This window comes from Oryctolagus cuniculus, chromosome 6, assembly GCF_051225735.1.
Source record: "Oryctolagus cuniculus isolate XC-2025 breed Fujian yellow rabbit chromosome 6, ASM5122573v1, whole genome shotgun sequence".
In the NCBI taxonomy this organism is placed as follows: Eukaryota; Metazoa; Chordata; class Mammalia; order Lagomorpha; family Leporidae; genus Oryctolagus; species Oryctolagus cuniculus.
The window spans coordinates 82,920,091-82,936,943 of record NC_142872.1 but is presented as its reverse complement, the minus strand read 5'-3'; the positions used below and the strand labels follow the sequence as shown (position 1 = coordinate 82,936,943).

General features: G+C 37.4%; 1 protein-coding gene across 1 annotated transcript in view; it reads left to right on the top strand.

The window, feature by feature from the left end:
- The window catches only part of BPNT2 (3'(2'), 5'-bisphosphate nucleotidase 2), a 35,232-nt gene extending 18,587 nt beyond the window's left edge, over positions 1 to 16,645 (top strand). The window contains exons 4-5 of the mRNA XM_002710504.6: positions 9,945 to 10,106; positions 11,031 to 16,645. Coding sequence (XP_002710550.3) covers positions 9,945 to 10,106; positions 11,031 to 11,302 — 434 coding nt within the window. The 3' untranslated portion in view covers positions 11,303 to 16,645. The remainder of the gene's footprint in view (positions 1 to 9,944; positions 10,107 to 11,030) is intronic.
- The last annotated feature ends 208 nt before the right edge of the window (positions 16,646 to 16,853 follow it).

Sequence of the window (16,853 nt, the reverse complement as noted above, 5' to 3'; positions counted from 1 at the left end):
AGTCATGTTTGGATTAAGGGTTCACCCTACTCCAGTATAACTTCATCTTAACCAATTACATCTGCGATGATCCTGTTTCCAATTAATGTCAGATTCCGAGGTTCTGGGTTAATACTTCAGCGTATCTTTCTGTAGAACAAAACACAGAAAGCTAGGTAAGTTTCAAAATGAAATCACACTGGATTTAAGTAGGCCCTTAAACCAATGAGTGTCCTGTTTTTTAAACAGGAAAAACACAGATATACATAGGTGGGATAAGACAGTATGAGGGTAGAAGCAGGGATTGAATTAGTGCCTTTAATAAACCAAGGATTGTTAGCAGCCTCCAGAAACTAGGCATGAAGTATTAGAATATCTTCTCTCTTGGCCGGTGCTGCGGCTCAATAGGCTAATCCTCTGCCTAGCGGCTCCAGCACACCGGGTTCTAGTCCTGGTCAGGGTGCCAGATTCTGTCCAGTTGCCCCTCTTCCAGGCCAGCTCTCTGCTGTGGCCAGGGAGTGCAGTGGAGGATGGCCCAAGTCCTTGGGCCCTGCACCCACATGGGAGACCAGGAAAAAGCACCTGGCTCCTGGCTTCGGATCAGCGTGGTGCGGCAGCCATTGGAGGGTGAACCAATGGCAAAAGGAAGACCTTTCTCTCTGTCTCTCTCTCTCTCACTGTCCACTCTGCCTGTCAAAAATAAAATAAATAAATAAATAAAAAGAATTTCTTCTCTCTCAGAGCCTCTGGAAGGAACCAACCCTGCCAGCACCTGGCTTTCAGACTTCTGGCCTTCAGAACTGTGAGAAAACAATTTCTCTTGTTGTTAGCTGCCACATTTGTGGTAACTTACTGTGGCAGCCCTAGGAAACTAACACACCTGGCATCCTGTTCAGCTGTCATTTATTCCAGCCATCCCCATTGTTTCTCAGGTGTGACCAACACTGCACCAAAAGACCAGTGGTCAAGTTGGAAAGAAACAGAGGGACAAGGTTAAGTTTTGAATGCTGTAAGATTATTTGCTCTGCCAAATAATTGTGGATCCCAAATGCAGGCTGCTCTGAGATGGGCTAAATATATACTTAAGTATTGACTCTGCATTTCAGACTCATATCTGCTAATTGACCTGTATCTCCTTTTCATAATTCAGATGGCTGTTTTTTTAAAAAAATATTTATTTGATAGGCAGAGAGATGGAGAGACAAATAGAGATACCATCTGCTGTTTCATTCCCCAAATGCCTGTGACAACCAGGGAGTGTCCAAGGCTGAAGCTGCAAGTCAGGAACCCAATTCTGATCTCCTGTGTGAATGGTAGGGACCCAACTACTTGAGCCATCATTACTGCCTCCCAGGGTCTACTGGCAGGAGGCTTGAGTCAGGAATCTGAAGCAGAAATGGAACCCAGACACTCCAGTGTGGGATATAAGCATCTTAACCACCATGCCAAACATCTGCCCCTCAGATAGTTTCTGAAGCTGACAGTTTGATAAAGCTATGAAGGGCTTATAACATTGCTATGATACTGTGCCCTAAGATTAATTGTAGGGGCCAGTGCTGTGGCACAGTAGGTGTGTGCCAGTTCTAGTCCTGGCTGCTCCACTTCTGATCCAGCTCTCTGCTATGGCCTGGGAAAGCAGTAGAAGATGGCCCAAGTCCTTGGGCCCCTGCACCCACGTGGGAGACTGGGAAGAAGCTCCTGGCTCCTGGCTTTGAATAGGCGCAGCTCTGGCCATTGCAGCCATTTGGGGAGTGAAGCAGCGGATGGAAGACCTTTATGTCTGTCCCTCTCACTGTCTGTAGCTCTCTCTCTCAAATAAATAAATGAAATCTTTAAAAAAATAAAATAATTATATGCATATAATTCCTTTTATGACTTATGGGTGATTTTCACATGTTTTCCTTTGATCTTGACAGGGTTAGGGTACAGGTTAGGCTGGTAATTTAAGCTGATTGTAATGTATATCAATGTATAAGAAGTTGAACAAAATGGTTTATTTCTCTGTCCTGTATGTGAGCCGCCCAGGTCAGCTCCCTGACCCCTGGGCATGCAGGTTCTTTGCTGTGCTCTTTCTTCCCTCTCTGTACTATTAAGGATGGCTCGGCACATCCTCTGTATTCCACCAATTGAGAGGGTAGAAAGGGAGACATGGGGGTCATGTCCACTAAGGATTCGAATTGTAATTTATATGCATTACTTCACTTCACATCCCATTGATCAAAACATAGGTAGAACTCAGTCACAAGTGACACTAGGAAATGTAGACTTTGTTGAAATAGTGGCTCATGCAGACTAAACTTCAGGATTTCTGTCACTCAAGAAAAATGGGTAAAGTTGATATTGAAGTATGGCTTTGCTTGTAAACTCAGTGTCACTTATGAGGGAGGAACTCATACTTAAAATTAGTACGTCCACTTTACAGATGAGAAAATGATACGGAAGAACTTAGTGCATTCCTCAAAGTCATCCAGGTAAATTAGTGGCGGAATCAGCCCCAAGATTTTTATGCAGATTAGTGTATCACACTACTTAAGAATTCCATAATTCTTAATTTTTGTGTCGTATTCAACAATTTGCAATATTTAATGTTTTCTTATTTGAATTTGATAGCTACATGACAGGAAGAGATGTTATCCTTTTTTTTTAGATCAGCAGATGGGTCCAGCAGATAATTTTTTTTTAACTTTATTTAAGTATTTGAAAGAGAGAGAGAGAGAACAAATGTGTGCCCTCCCATATACTGGTTTACTTCCCAAAAGACTGTGTCAGCCAGGAGCCAAGGACTCATATCCTGGTCTACCATGTGAGTGGTAGAGAGCCATCATGACTTTTTCCCAAAGTAAAAGAGTAAGTTGAAGCTCGCCCATTGAATCTCTATATCATCTCATTGACTGGATGTCACGTGGCAAATGGAGCCTGCTACTCCAAAGGTAATTGAGAAACTTGATGAAGAAAATAAAGAAGAAATTGATATTAGGCAGGCAAATAGATTTCACATCATTTAAGTCTTTTTTTCCACATCTAATCATATGAAGGGGGCAGAATAAGGATAATAAAATGCCCATTTTTAAAATACCTTATTCTGTAATAATATGTGCCCAGTACCTCTAGGCTACACACTTTAAAATAAGCACTTAGGAACAAGTTGTTTCCAAAAATGTCTTTCCAAGTTGGTAATAAAGTGCCCATTTTTCTATGATGCAGCTTGCTTGCTTAGTATGCTGGAACATACAAATGCTTGCTAGTCAGCAAACATTCTAAAAGAGTAAGTAGGTCCATAAATGTTTGTGTGGGTGGACCTTCCATCCCTGAATCGAAGACTTGTTTGCCTTGTGCCCTCCTTTTGGACTGTTTGCAGATTCAGACTCTGTATTGATGCTGGCAGAGTACCAGTGGAACAGTATTGCATATTTACCAGAATTTAGCTATGCTTGACTACAATAGGAACTAAATAGTATTGTTGTTGGCAGTGATTGGAGTAAAGCTGATCAAAATTCTCTTCAGACTTAATTAGAATGAATTGCCTGAGTTAAAATTCTTGGAAGCAAGAGATACTCAATTAGTATTTTAATGAAGTAGTATATAAATTCAAGACATTTTCTATACAGTAACAGTACTGTTTAAGAAACAATGTATAAAGTAAGTATAATGTATTAGTGGAAATTTATAGCTATTAAAAATAAATTATGGTGTCAAGTCTGTGCAGCAGTGTGCCAACTACTTTTTATTTTCCACTTGGCTTTTTTAGCATATCTTACCAATAAAATAAACACATTGTATGGCTGCTGTTGACCTTACCACTTTTACCTCATCATCAGTAGTCATTTAAGTGCATACTATTGGCAATTTTATTTTAGGCACTTGAAATAACTTTGTCCATCCAGATGTTACAGATGAATGCATTGAATTTATATAACAAGAAGTACATTTTCAAAAACATTAAGTTAGTAATTCTTATCTAAAAATTATTCTAGTAGTATCTAAGTACTCATTTTCTTGCACAAGACTGACCTCTACAGATAAAGCATTGTAAATTCACTTCTTAGTAAAACCTTGTATTTTGAACATATATAAACAATGTTAGGGTTTCTGGGTTTTTTGTCTTCCTCATTCCAAAAGAAAAAAAAACCTTTTATGAATAATCTCACATTTCTTTAGCTGTAACAGATGATGATGTTTTTATATTTGTGCTGCTTTTTAAAATGCCCATGTACTTATAAGACAATTAACAAGGCTCATAAAATTTTATTCCTATATACTGAATATTCATCTCTAAAAATTAAGGAAATATTTCTACATAATAATAGTATTGTTAACATAAGAATTAAAAATTATTCCCTAAGGCACTTGATACTCAGAATTTCCCAGTTGTTGCTAAAGTGCATTTTTTAGCTGTTAGTTACTACTAAGACTCAGTTAAGACACAAACATTTCTTTCTTCTTTTTTTTTTTAAAGATTTTATTTATTTGAGAGGTAGAGCCACAGACAGTGAGAGGGAGAGACAGAAAGGTCTTCCATCCAATGGTTCACTCCCCAAAGGGCCGCAACAACCGGAGCTGCGCCAATCCGAAGCCAGGAGCTGCGAGCTTCCTCCGGGTCTCCTACACGGGAACAGGGGCCCAAGCACCCGGGCCATCTTCCACTGCTTTCCCAGGCCACAGCGGAGAGCTGGATCGTAAGAGGGGCAGCCGGAACTAGAACCAGTGCCCATATGGGATGCTGGCGCTGCAGGGGGAGGATTAACCTGCGCCATGGTGCCGGCCCCCCCTTTTTTTGACAGGCAGAGTGGGCAGTGAGAGACAGAGAGAAAGGTCTTTCTTCGCCCTTGGTTCACCCTCCACTGACTGCCGCGGTCAGTGCGCTACAGCCGGCGTACCACACTGATCCGAAGGCAGGAGCCAGGTGCTTCTCCTGGTCTCCCATGTGGGTGCAGGGCCCAAGGACTTGGGCCATCCTCCACTGCACTCCCTGGCCACAGCAGAGAGCTGGCCTGGAAGAGGGGCAACCGGGACAGAATCCGGCGCCCGACCGGGACTAGAACCCGGTGTGCTGGCGCCGCAAGGTGGAGGATTAGCCTTGTGAGCCACAGCGCTGGCCCCCCCCCCTTTTTTTTAAAAGAGAATTTATTTTTTTAAGAACTTTTATTTAATACATATAAATTTTGAAACTACAACTTTTGGATTATAGTGGTTTTCCCCCCCATAACCACCCTCCCACCCGCAAACCATCCCATCTCTTACTTCTTCTCCCATCCCATTCACATCAAGATTCATTTTTAGTTATCAACTTAGTATACATCAAGTAAAGATTTGAACAGTTTACACCCACACAGACACACAAAGTATAAAGTACTGTTTGAAGACTAGATTTACCATTAATTAGCATAGTACAACACATTAAGGACAGAGATCGTACATGGGGAATACATGCACAGTGATTCCTGTTGTTAACAATTGACACACTTATTTATGATGTCAGTAATCACCCGAGGCTCTTGTCATGAGCTGCCAAGACACAAACATTTCTTATAGTTGTTTGATTATTTTAAATTTCTTAATCTAGAACATCCTCCAGGACCACTTTTCCTCTCATGAGATTCACGTTTTGAGAACAGGTTGTTTCTCCTGTGGAATGTTCTGCCTTTTAGATTTGTGTGATTGTTTCCTCAGGGTATCATTTAATTTGTTTTATATCCTCTTTTTCCTAAAATATGCAAATTAGATTTGAAGCTTTGATTGGATTGAGTTTATGAATTTTTCTCTCAAGAATACGTTGTAGGTGTGCATTATGTACTTCCTGCTGCAGTGTGTTATGTGACATACAAGAATATCTTTGTCTCACCATTCATTAATGGTACTCAGATGGTTAATGTGGTCATGACCAAATCTTTCAAGTGAATAAGTTGTTTGATTTCTTGTTATCAGCAGGCAATCTGGAGAAATATTTTGGTGTCATTTGAAGTCTTTTTTCTATAAAACCTTTCATGAGATAGTGCTAATATCTATTAAAGATGTTGTATAATGAGATTTTTCTAATTCTGTTGTGTTTTCTATGTATATTAGATGAAGTTCTGTAGAAAAATTTCTACATCAGATGGAGTTATGAATTTATTTTGAAATGTTATTTCTTCTAAAAAGGCAGTATAAATGCTTAATTTTTCCATTATTTACCAGTTTTCAAAGTAAGAAGATGGGATGTAAACCACCTCTAGGGGAAACAAATGTTTTTTCAGAGAAGAGTTTGCCTTTTTTTTTTAAGATTTATTTATGTGAAGGCAGAGTTAGAGGCAGAGGCAGAGGCAGAGGCAGAGGCAAAGGGAGAGAGAGAGAGAGAGAGAGAGAGAGAAAGAAAGAGGTCTTCCATCCACTGGTTCACTGACCAATTGGCTGCAATGGCCAGAGCTGCGCCCATCCAAAGCCAGGAGCCAGGAGCTTCTTCTGAGTCTCCCACGCGGGTGCAGGGGCCCAAAGACTTGGGCTGTCTTCTGCTGCTTTCACAGGCCGTAGCAGAGAGCTGTATTGAAAGAGGAGCAGCCAGGACTAGAATCAGCACACATATGGAGTACAGCACTGCAGGTGACATCTTTACCCGCTACTCCACAGCACCAGCCCTGAAGACTTTTTTTAAAAATATCCATATGAATTAAAGGTTTTTATATATTCAAACAGCATACAGTTATTATTTTGAAGTTAAATTTGTTCTTTTTATTGCTCACTTTTATTAACACATTAACTTTTTATATCCTTTCTTTTGATACTGTTGTATAATCCTTTCCTTTTGACATTATCTGTTGATTCTTTACTATAAGCAACAATTAAATGGTATCTTCTTGCTCATAGCAATCAACCATGAGATGACATCACATTTCATTCTTCCATTTAGTTCCCATCTTTGATTTCCATTTAGATCCACAGATTTATTCAATGTAAATAACTGCTTTTACTAAGGCTCTCTCAGTTATCACTTGGTTAGCGAAAGCTTGCCCTCCAACTGATTAATCAGTCATTTCAGGAGACCTAGCTTATGGGCATAAATACTACCTGAGTACATGTTAAAAATTGTTTTCGAGAGTCTTGAAAGACAACTTGGCTCATTACATAGTCTTTGGCATGCATGTATTAGTGTCTTAGTGTGTGACATAAACAACAGAATTTTAATCTGGTATCCAGAGGATCTTTCTGTAGGCTTAGGGGAAGAACCTTTCCTCTCAGTTTGTGGTGGCTCTAGACTGTTTATTTATTTGGAAGGCAGAGTGGTAGGGAGACAGAGGAAAAGAAAGCACCCCAGACATGCTTGTCATTCCTTGGTCTGTAGTCACATTATTCCAGTTTCTTGTGCCTCTGTCTTCACATATTCATCTCATATACTGTTTTTATAAGGATATCAGTCATTGGATTTCGGGTCCACCCTAATTCAGTGTGACTTCAACTTAACTAATTACATATGCAACAACCCTATTTTTGAATGAGGTCAACTGCGAAGGTCCTTTGTGGACATGAATTTCAGTAGAACACTCTTCAACCCACTGTACACTCCTTTATCTTAATTAACTTGTAGAAACTGTTGAGCTGGTGTGTGCATTTGCATATATGTGTGTGTGTTGAATCTTGTTGGCAAAAAGGCTAATATCAACCTGAATGGCTAGTTTTTTTGCACAGAAAAAATGGCAAAGAATTTAAATAGCGAAAACTATGAGATACATCAGAATTTTTCTGTCAAGAATACAAGAATTGACATTTTGGGCAGATTCCCAGATACCCAGTACATCTCTCAGTGTAAACATTTAGGTCCTCTTTTATTACAGGGACATTTCCTGGAGCTGTAATTGTAAAGATTAGTTCCGTGTATAAATTTCATTTTCTTTTTCAGGAACTGCTTACATACATATGTTGACCCTTTCACTGGCTTGCGTATCCATCACTTTCTGTCTGATTTCTTTTATCTGCTTAATTGTTTCACTTTTTACTTTTCTCTTTGCTTTACTTCTGAACAGGTCTTTTGTCCTTTATTTATCCTGTAATTTAGTGCTAAGTCTACAGTGATTTTGTCCTTTTTTTTTAATTCTTTTTGTGTGTGTGTGTGTGTGTGTGTGTTATATCAATTCCTGTTTCACATCTTCCTATCAAATTTGGCCAACTTTTCTAAGTCTTGCTGCTTTCTTTCATATTGCTTGTTTTTTTTTTATTTAAAAATTTTATTTTATTTGAAAGGCAGGGACATAGAGAGGAGAGAATAAGAGGAGAGAGAAAGGGGTAGGAAGACAGGGAGAAAGAAAAACAAGTATCCTTAATCTGCTGGTTTACTCCTCAGATATACAAAACAGCCTGAGCTGGGCCAAGTCAGAAACGCAATCCAGAATTCCCACATGGATCACAGAAGGCCAGCCACTTGAACCACAGCTCTCTGCTTTCCAGGGTGTTCCTTAGTTGGAAGCTGGAATCAGGAGTGGAGCCAGAACTCAAACCCAGGCTTTTGGTATAGAATGCAGGCATCCCAAGAGATGTCCTAACTGCTACACCAAATATCCTCCCTGCTTATTTGTTTGAGCAATTCATAGTTTTTCTCGGCTTCGTGGAAATTTTTGACTATCCTGAAGTGTTTTAATCTGCATTTTATGTTTATATTTTTCAGTGGACATTGTAGCTTTTTACTTCTTTTTCGTGTTTGGGCCAATTACTGGGGGATTGGTTGTTACATGGGAGCAAGAAGGGGATTTGGATAATTCGCCTTTCAGGAGCTTTCTTTTCTATTAGTGTGGGGAAGACTTTATCTGATTATCAGGCATCCTGTTTTGCTTTCGGATTTCTTCTGTCTTTGATCAAATCTCATTTCACTAAGGCTCAAAGCTTCAAACCGTTCTTCTCTTCAGCTCTGGTTGCTGCCTTACCCCAAAGGATGGCCTGTATCATCACCTGAATCTTAGCCCACACTACTGATCCCAGGTCTTCTCCAAGCCTCTGAATGCTTTGCCAGGTTTTGGGCCTACTTTCAGTAGTTCCCATTTTAGATGGGACCTTTTTCTTCTGGGAAGAAATCGTGGTCGATATTGTCTGAGTTTTCCCACCGCTAAGAGTTCTCCAACCTCTGGGCACCTCTGTGAAGCCCATGCTGTAATCCGCACACTGGGTCAGCACTGTTCTTTTCTCTTGGTGTGTGGTATTTCCTGCCCTCCTTTCTCACCTATTTGTGTTTAGTTTTCCTCTGTCTCCTGCTTTCTCTGTAGGTATGGATCATGGGTGTGTACACTGGCTCTCCTTATTGCTGTACATGATTTTCAGGAGATAGGAGAGGAGACTAGGAGATTCATCCTTGGGGAACTTAGAAACCCAGATGGTGCGTAGCTTTTTTTCAGCAGCCAGGAATAAGCTGGTGATGTGCCTGCTTTCATGACTAGTATTAGTGGATTATATTATGTCCCATAGTGAGTGACTGCTAGCAGAACAATCTAATTGGGATAATTCTAAGTTGTTTGTTTTGTTGTCTAGTTTGATAGGGAAGAAAACTTCCAAATCCAGGAAAACATCTCAAGCCATCTCTGGGGTCTCCTTCCTTGCAAAATTTTATTCTATTTTTCCTTTTCTATTCCTTAATAAAAAAGATATGTAAATATAACTTTTTTTGTTGTTGTTGTTTATAAAGCCACTTAGATTGAGCCAGTAGGCACATAATGGAAGCCATGAGTGTATCTGAAGTAGAGGTAGTAAAGGAGAAAAAACAAATTTCAAGTTTGAATTATCCAGGTAAGTTCATTGTGCTTATGCCACATGTTGGGTTCCCCAAGGATCAGACTTCGAGATAGAGGTTATCGTGCAGGATATTTATTTGGGAATACTCTCTGTTTTGGAAAAAAATAATTCCATAAATGAGGACATGTTTTCAGTCACTTGGTACTTTGAATTCCAAAGAGAACAACTTGTATTTTAGACCTTCAGTACTATTAATGGCTATGATATTTCCTTTTCAGCCTGGGCAATGGTAGATGGTGGTTCAAATGTAAAAGCCCGGTCTTCCTACAATGAGAAGACGCCAAGGATTGTTGTGTCTCGCTCCCATGCAGGGATGGTCAAGCAAGTTGCTCTTCAGACTTTTGGAAACCAGACTACAATTATCGCTGCTGGTGGTGCTGGTATGTTCCTACTGCATGGTGATTCCCAGATGATATTCCCGGCATGGTCAGGGCTATGTCAGGGGACTCTTCTGTTTGTCCCATGCTTTGGGAGAAAGTGAAAAGAAATAGTGTACTTCAAAGTAGGTAATCTCTGGGGTGGGATTTCAGTGACACTGATTATCTTTTCAGAAAAAAAAAAAAAAAAAAAAAAAAAAAAAAAAAAAAAAGAGGTAAAAACACTCAGCAATCTCACAACAGTAATTTCCCATACTCAAATACTAGAGAAGATCTGCCCATACAAAAACAACCTAAGGTCTGGGTTTGACTCAAGTGGTCAGAAGCGTTTTACTGCATGAAAATACCAAATTATGATCAGAAAACACTTGTGCTAGAACATCTTTCAGCACAGTAAAAAAAGGGAGCAGTAATGATGATTAACTTTTAGCCCCAGCAGTTTAAATTGCTAATTGCATGTATCTACCTTCCTTATTTTTTTTTTAAAAAAAAAGGAAAAGTTTAAATCCTACCTCATTATAAAAAGTAATTAGGGTGATAGTACTAATTTTTACTCTCGTATTTCAACTCAGACCTGCTTAGAGGTTTTAGTGAAACTTACTGATGTCTAGCTTTTGTATAACATGTCATTCCATAGTTCTGTATAAGATGTCATTCCATAGGAAATGGCACATACTGAATGTGGCATTCCATATAAAATAACCATAACATATTTTTAAAATAAAATTATAGGCATATAGTAGCTTATGCTTGAGACTTGCTTAAATAAGTTAGTTTGCAGTACATTTTTGTTCTTTGAATTTAGTGTTTCTACAGTTACTTGTAAAAAAAATGCTTTTAAATGGAAATAATTTTAAACTTAGGGAGCAGTTGCAGTGAGCTCCTGCTCTTTTGAGCAATAACCCAAGTCCTATGTTTATCTTTCAGGTTATAAAGTTTTAGCACTGTTGGATGTGCCTGACCAGAATCAAGAAAAAGCCGATCTATATATCCATGTGACATACATCAAAAAGTGGGATATATGTGCTGGCAATGCCATCTTAAAAGCCCTTGGGGGGCATATGACCACTCTGAATGGTGAAGAAATTAGTTACACCGGTTCAGACGGCATTGAAGGGGGACTGCTTGCTAGCATCAGAATGAACCACCAGGCTCTGATCAGAAAACTACCAGATCTAGAAAAGACAGGACATAAATAAGCATAACTGATTACAGGGTACAACTCTTCCAGAGTGGAAAAGGCTAGCCTGAAACACACTGGAAGCATCAAGGGATATGTGGAGACTATGCATGGTTAAGGCCATCTCGGACTTTTTAAAGTATTTATGAAGCATCAGAGACTTATTTTCCCTATAATAGGATGAAAGATCAGGGAAAATGGGTTGCTTCGTGTCTCAAGTATTGTCTTTATTTTTGAGACTATTTTCGTACAGTTGTCATACACAAGGCGCATATATATATAAATATATATATATTTGTGAATTAAAATCTATAGCTGAGTCTACGTTGTTCTGAGTCACCATTTTCACACAACATCATGATTCTTCACTCTGTCAGTATTTTCATACAGAATTGGGCTGAAGGAAGGATTGATTTTGTGTAGATGTTTAATATAACTTACAATTATATCTCATTGACAATAAGGTAATTGGGGAATTTTATTCCTAATTTGGATAGAAAGCACAAGAAACCACACATTCATTAATATACAACAAATGCTGTATCTGTTACTGAATATTTCTATGGATTAAAATAGAAAAAGCTTAAATCATTTTTTCTTTGAAATTTTAATAACAAATTCACCAGCTTGTAGAAAATATAGACATGATTTCCATTGTAATCATAATTTCTATGTATGTGTGTATGTATGTGTTTTGTTTTATAAAGAAAAAAATGTGTTTGTACCCATGGGCTCAACATTTCTGCCATCTTGCTATAGGTTTTTGTTTTCCCTATGGAAGATGCATGGTTCTATCCTTCCCCTCCTAACCAGCATTTAATATTTAACTTGGAAGGTTTGGTTTAAAGTTTCAGGGTTATAATTTTGGTACATTTCTCATTAGGAGTAAAATAATGCTATAAGACACTGTAAGATTATAAATGATTCTATTATAATTGAAAGTTATTTGACACAATGTGGACTGAACTAGCTTTTATTATTTTCAGAAAATTTGTTGTAGTAATTTTTTAAAAAATTGCCAGGTTTGTATGTGGAAGATTGTCTATCAGGAGTGAGTATAGTTGCTTTTGCCATGGTTGCTTTTACTACTAATAAATGTTTAGGACCCAGTGAAACTCTCAAAGTAGTAACTTTTGATACTCCATAGTTTTCCTTTAGATTATAGTAATGAAAATTAAAGTTACTTTCTTGTGAAATTTTTTTCTGTGAAGCCTGAAGAATCTGGAAAAAAAGATGATGAAATATTCCTGTGTTGCCGTGATGAGAACTTATCTTGATGAGCTATCTTTGATTGAGATGTGTGGTTTCTCTCAATATGATATCTGAAAGCTTCATATAAAATCAATGCCATTATTTTCTATGACTTTAATGGCTTTATATTCCTTAATACACCGATAAGGAGAGGGATTTCTAATGATTTCTTTTTTTTTTTTTTTTGTTTGTTTTTTATTTGAACCCTAAAACGACTTTCCGTTTGTTTTTCTATTGTGGAAATAAAATTGATTGAAGAGTGCACATTCTAGCTTGGTAGCATGTGCATACTTTACGTTTGTGTGTTACACTGTCCAATGCCCTTCAGTTCCCCATTATTGAACTAAAGTTAGTATGATGCCAAGGTTTCCTCTGGTCTCTAGCAAAGGATCACAAATTTGTTATTGGCAGAGGCTTTGTTACAATAGGCCTTTGAACATTCAGTTTGGGTAGTTAGAACACTTGATATCTAAACAGACATGGGGTTTTTTGAAAAGAATATCAAGAATCTCATTTCTACTTTGCAGCAAGATGAGGAAATCCTTTTCCCAGGAGAGAGAGCAAAAGACAAATTCCATTATCCAAGTCCTGTGGTGTAAGCATTTGTTTTAATTGTAGTTCAATCAAAGGGAAATGAGACTGGCAAGTTGGAAATGGAATTTAATTGGAAGGGTTTTTTTAATATTATATTTAAATTTTATGATTTAGTGGAGGTAAAAATAGTTCATATGAGCAAGCATGGTTGCTTTGGTTTTATTTTTAATTTCATTAATCTATATAACTAAATATGTGAAGGATGTGTGTTGTGTGCAAAAATTAAGCTATTGGCCTGAGAGTTAAATAACTTATTTTTACAATTTGTTAGGATAATCTAGTTATTAATGATTTATCAGTGCTTTTATAGAAACTTCATTTTTAAATTTTTGTTTATTTGTAAGAGCCAGTAAACATTACAGAATTATTTCAAGTACAAGAAACAGTATTTATATTTATTTATATGAGACATTATGACAGAACATACCAGTAAAACACCTTCATGAGTGAGGCATATAATACCTCCTGAAATTATATAAAACTATTTCTAAAGCTGCAGAATAGGTACAGTTTACTAATAACTTCCACCACCCCAATTTCTGCTCTTCCCTTTTCCTTTCATTCATCTTTGCTCTTATTTGGAAGATTAATTTTCCTTTGAAATTGAGTTTTTTGCATCACATTTCGTAAAATCAGTGCCATCAGTAACCTTGGTATCCATTGAGTGCCCCATCTTTAGTCCCTTTTCATCCCCTCTACCCTGGTCCAAACATCTCCCTTGCTCATTAATATTCTTTTATTTCTTCTCTTTCTCAGCCCATATGCTCACCCCCAGATTCTTTCATGTAACCATTTCTTTGTGATTGGCTGCTGAAATGTTGAAGTAGAACTGAGGCCTTGATGAAGCTCCTGGCAAATGGCTAGTTGACTGTCTTCTCAAAGCTTGTGAAGGGAGATAGGCTTCAGAGTAATGACCCTTTACATTTCAAGTTTAATCCAGTACTTTGGTCTTTACAAAGCTTTTTTTCCAACGCATCTCTCACGAATGTAAATATAAAAACTAGAGTTGGATAGGTAAGCCTGCTTGAGGAAATTTGTTTTTTTCTTTTGTTTTCATATTTATATCCCCCATTTTAGTTAAGTTTACAAGGGCCTACAAGATGGTCATACTTGTCTTTGGTATGTGATTGTATCCTTACCCCAATTTTAGTCCATCTTAATCTTAAACCAGTAATATTCTAGTGAATTGTCTATAATGCATAATGAAGTTATAAAAGCATCTTGATTTACATGTGTAAAGTAGCAGTTGTGCAGATTCTCATTTGCTGAGTCCTTTCCTTGAGTATTTTGTAAATTGCACTCCAGGAAGGGTGCTTGGGCCAAGGCTAAGAAAGAGTTGGGAAGGAAGATGGAGGAGCTTGGGTGCAGGGGGGCAGGGAGGATGAGAAGAAGCATCTGACCTAACCCTTAGCATCAGCACCCTGCTCTTGTCTCAGTATAAATTCAAAATCTGGATTTTACTCAGGCTTTGAAGATGACATATCTCTGATTAACCCAAGTGCAGAAGGTGGAGTGCCACTGCAGAAAAGAAACTCCAGTTTTCCTGTCTTGGATTAGACCTTGAAGATGTCCTTTGTAAGACAGTCTTACAGGTTAAAACAGGAACTCTCTGCGTTATCCTAACTGCAGCCACCTGTCTTGGCTGTGTGTTGATTGCTTCTAGATAGAAACAATGAATTTTCATTTTTTACTTTAGATCTTGGTTGAATTTAAGATGTATTTATTTATATGCCCACAGAAAGTTTGTCTTGTAACCCTTGTGTAAAGTAAACATAATCTATGATTTCTGTTTTTATCTTAAAAAAAGTTGTGCCTTAACAATAGGGCATTGTATGTTAATAAGGGAAAACAAAACCTTTTTTTAATAGGTGGGGAAAATAGGAACTTTTTGCCATTAAAATTTAAGTTGTTTTAATGTTTTTAATATTAGAGTTGGGAATTCATTAATATTAAATAAAATTGATATGAAATTATTTTTGCATAATCTAGCATTTTCAACTAAAGTACATTTTTATAAGAACTGGCGTCTTGATGTAAATAGGTCTGAAATGATACTCCATATCATGATTGTTAATTTCAATGAATAAAACTAGGATTGATCACATCTTTACAAATTTTACTTTTAAATAAATAATTTCAGTATGTGATGCCGTACCTTTTCCCCAGTCATGTAGAGTCATTTGGATTTTAAAAATTGGTATTTATTCATGACTATATGAATTATTTATTACTGTTAAAAATACAATATGTTGTGTACAAACGGTTTCTAAGAGGGTAGAGGATTCTGGGTGTGGAAGGGCAAGGAGATCAAGCTATATATTTCGAAATGAAGTTTGGGTTTTATGATGTGATGGTTTTGTAAGTTGTGTCTTTTTGTTTCATCAAAGCCTGGCAGATAATATGCATTCCAATTGACCATTGGTTAACTTTTTTTTCTTTTTAAAGTTGGGTGGTGAAATAATTTTGTTGGAAAATGAGATTTGTAAGTTTTTCTTTGAGATAATGTAAGCCAAACTTTTATAAGTTAATGATGAATAATATTAAAACTTTTTATGTATTGTGTTTGTAAGGATTTCCTGAAGTGGTAGAATTCATGTAATTTGTGTGAATTATAAAAAAGAAAATGATTTTTGGTTAGTATGTCCATTAAAATTATTTTTGAGGTGTATATTATATATACACATAGTAAATTTTTCTCTAGGAATAAATTCCACCCCCTGTGTTCTTTTAAATAGGAAAAAAGCCCAGTGCATCGTTAGACCAATTAACCTACAAAAACTATTTTCTCTTATTTCCCTAGATTAGCTGTTATAGCCTTCTTCATCCTTTATGTAGTATTAAAGGAGCACTCATAAACTTTTAATTTCCAACCACTCTTTAATGCCCTCTACTGGCAGTAGTCAAAACTAGTATTTTTAGCCTAACAGAAGAGCCCTATTCTGCCATGATGAACACTGGCGCTATGTGGCCTCGTTGTTCCCCTATGGCAATGTTGAGCAGCTCCACGTGTATATAAACAAAACTCTAAAAGAAAACTATGAAATTGTGTTTCCTGTGTCCCTTCCTCTTCAAACTTATCCCTACTTCCTATGAGTTCTTTTCTTAGGCCAGCAAAGATGGGAGAAATTGAAATCAGGATACATTTTTCACACATTTAAAGTGATAGAACTAGAGCCTTCCTGTTCCCGATACTTACTTAGACCGGGTTTTCTTAGGTGCTTAGTGTGTGTGGAACTAAATTGCATGAAGGTTGACTACTAGCAGTGTCCTGATTCGCCTCAGTTATAGGAGCTGGTGGTTTCTTTTGTTTCATTTGCAAATATTTATCTTGTGATTATCACCATGTACACTTTTTTTTTTTTTGATACATTTCTGTTTTCCTTCAGGTACTACCCCTTGGTCAATTAACTGTAGAAATTGTGATTGCTTACAATAACATAATTGTCCCAAACTCTACCCTGGTTAAACTTTGCCAAATGAAATTTGAATTCTATGAATAAATTGGTCATGTCTGAGAGAGGTGGTGTGCTGCATCTGTTTTTTTCCCTGTTCCTTTTATTATGTTAAGACACAAAAAATTACTACTATAACCATTTTCTTTTTTAAAGTTATACTTGAAAGGCAGAACAACATAGAGAGGGAAAGACAAGAGACATCATCCAGTTTCCAGTTCACTTGCCAAACAGCTGCAACAGCCAAGGTTGAGCCAGTTGGAAGCCAGAAGC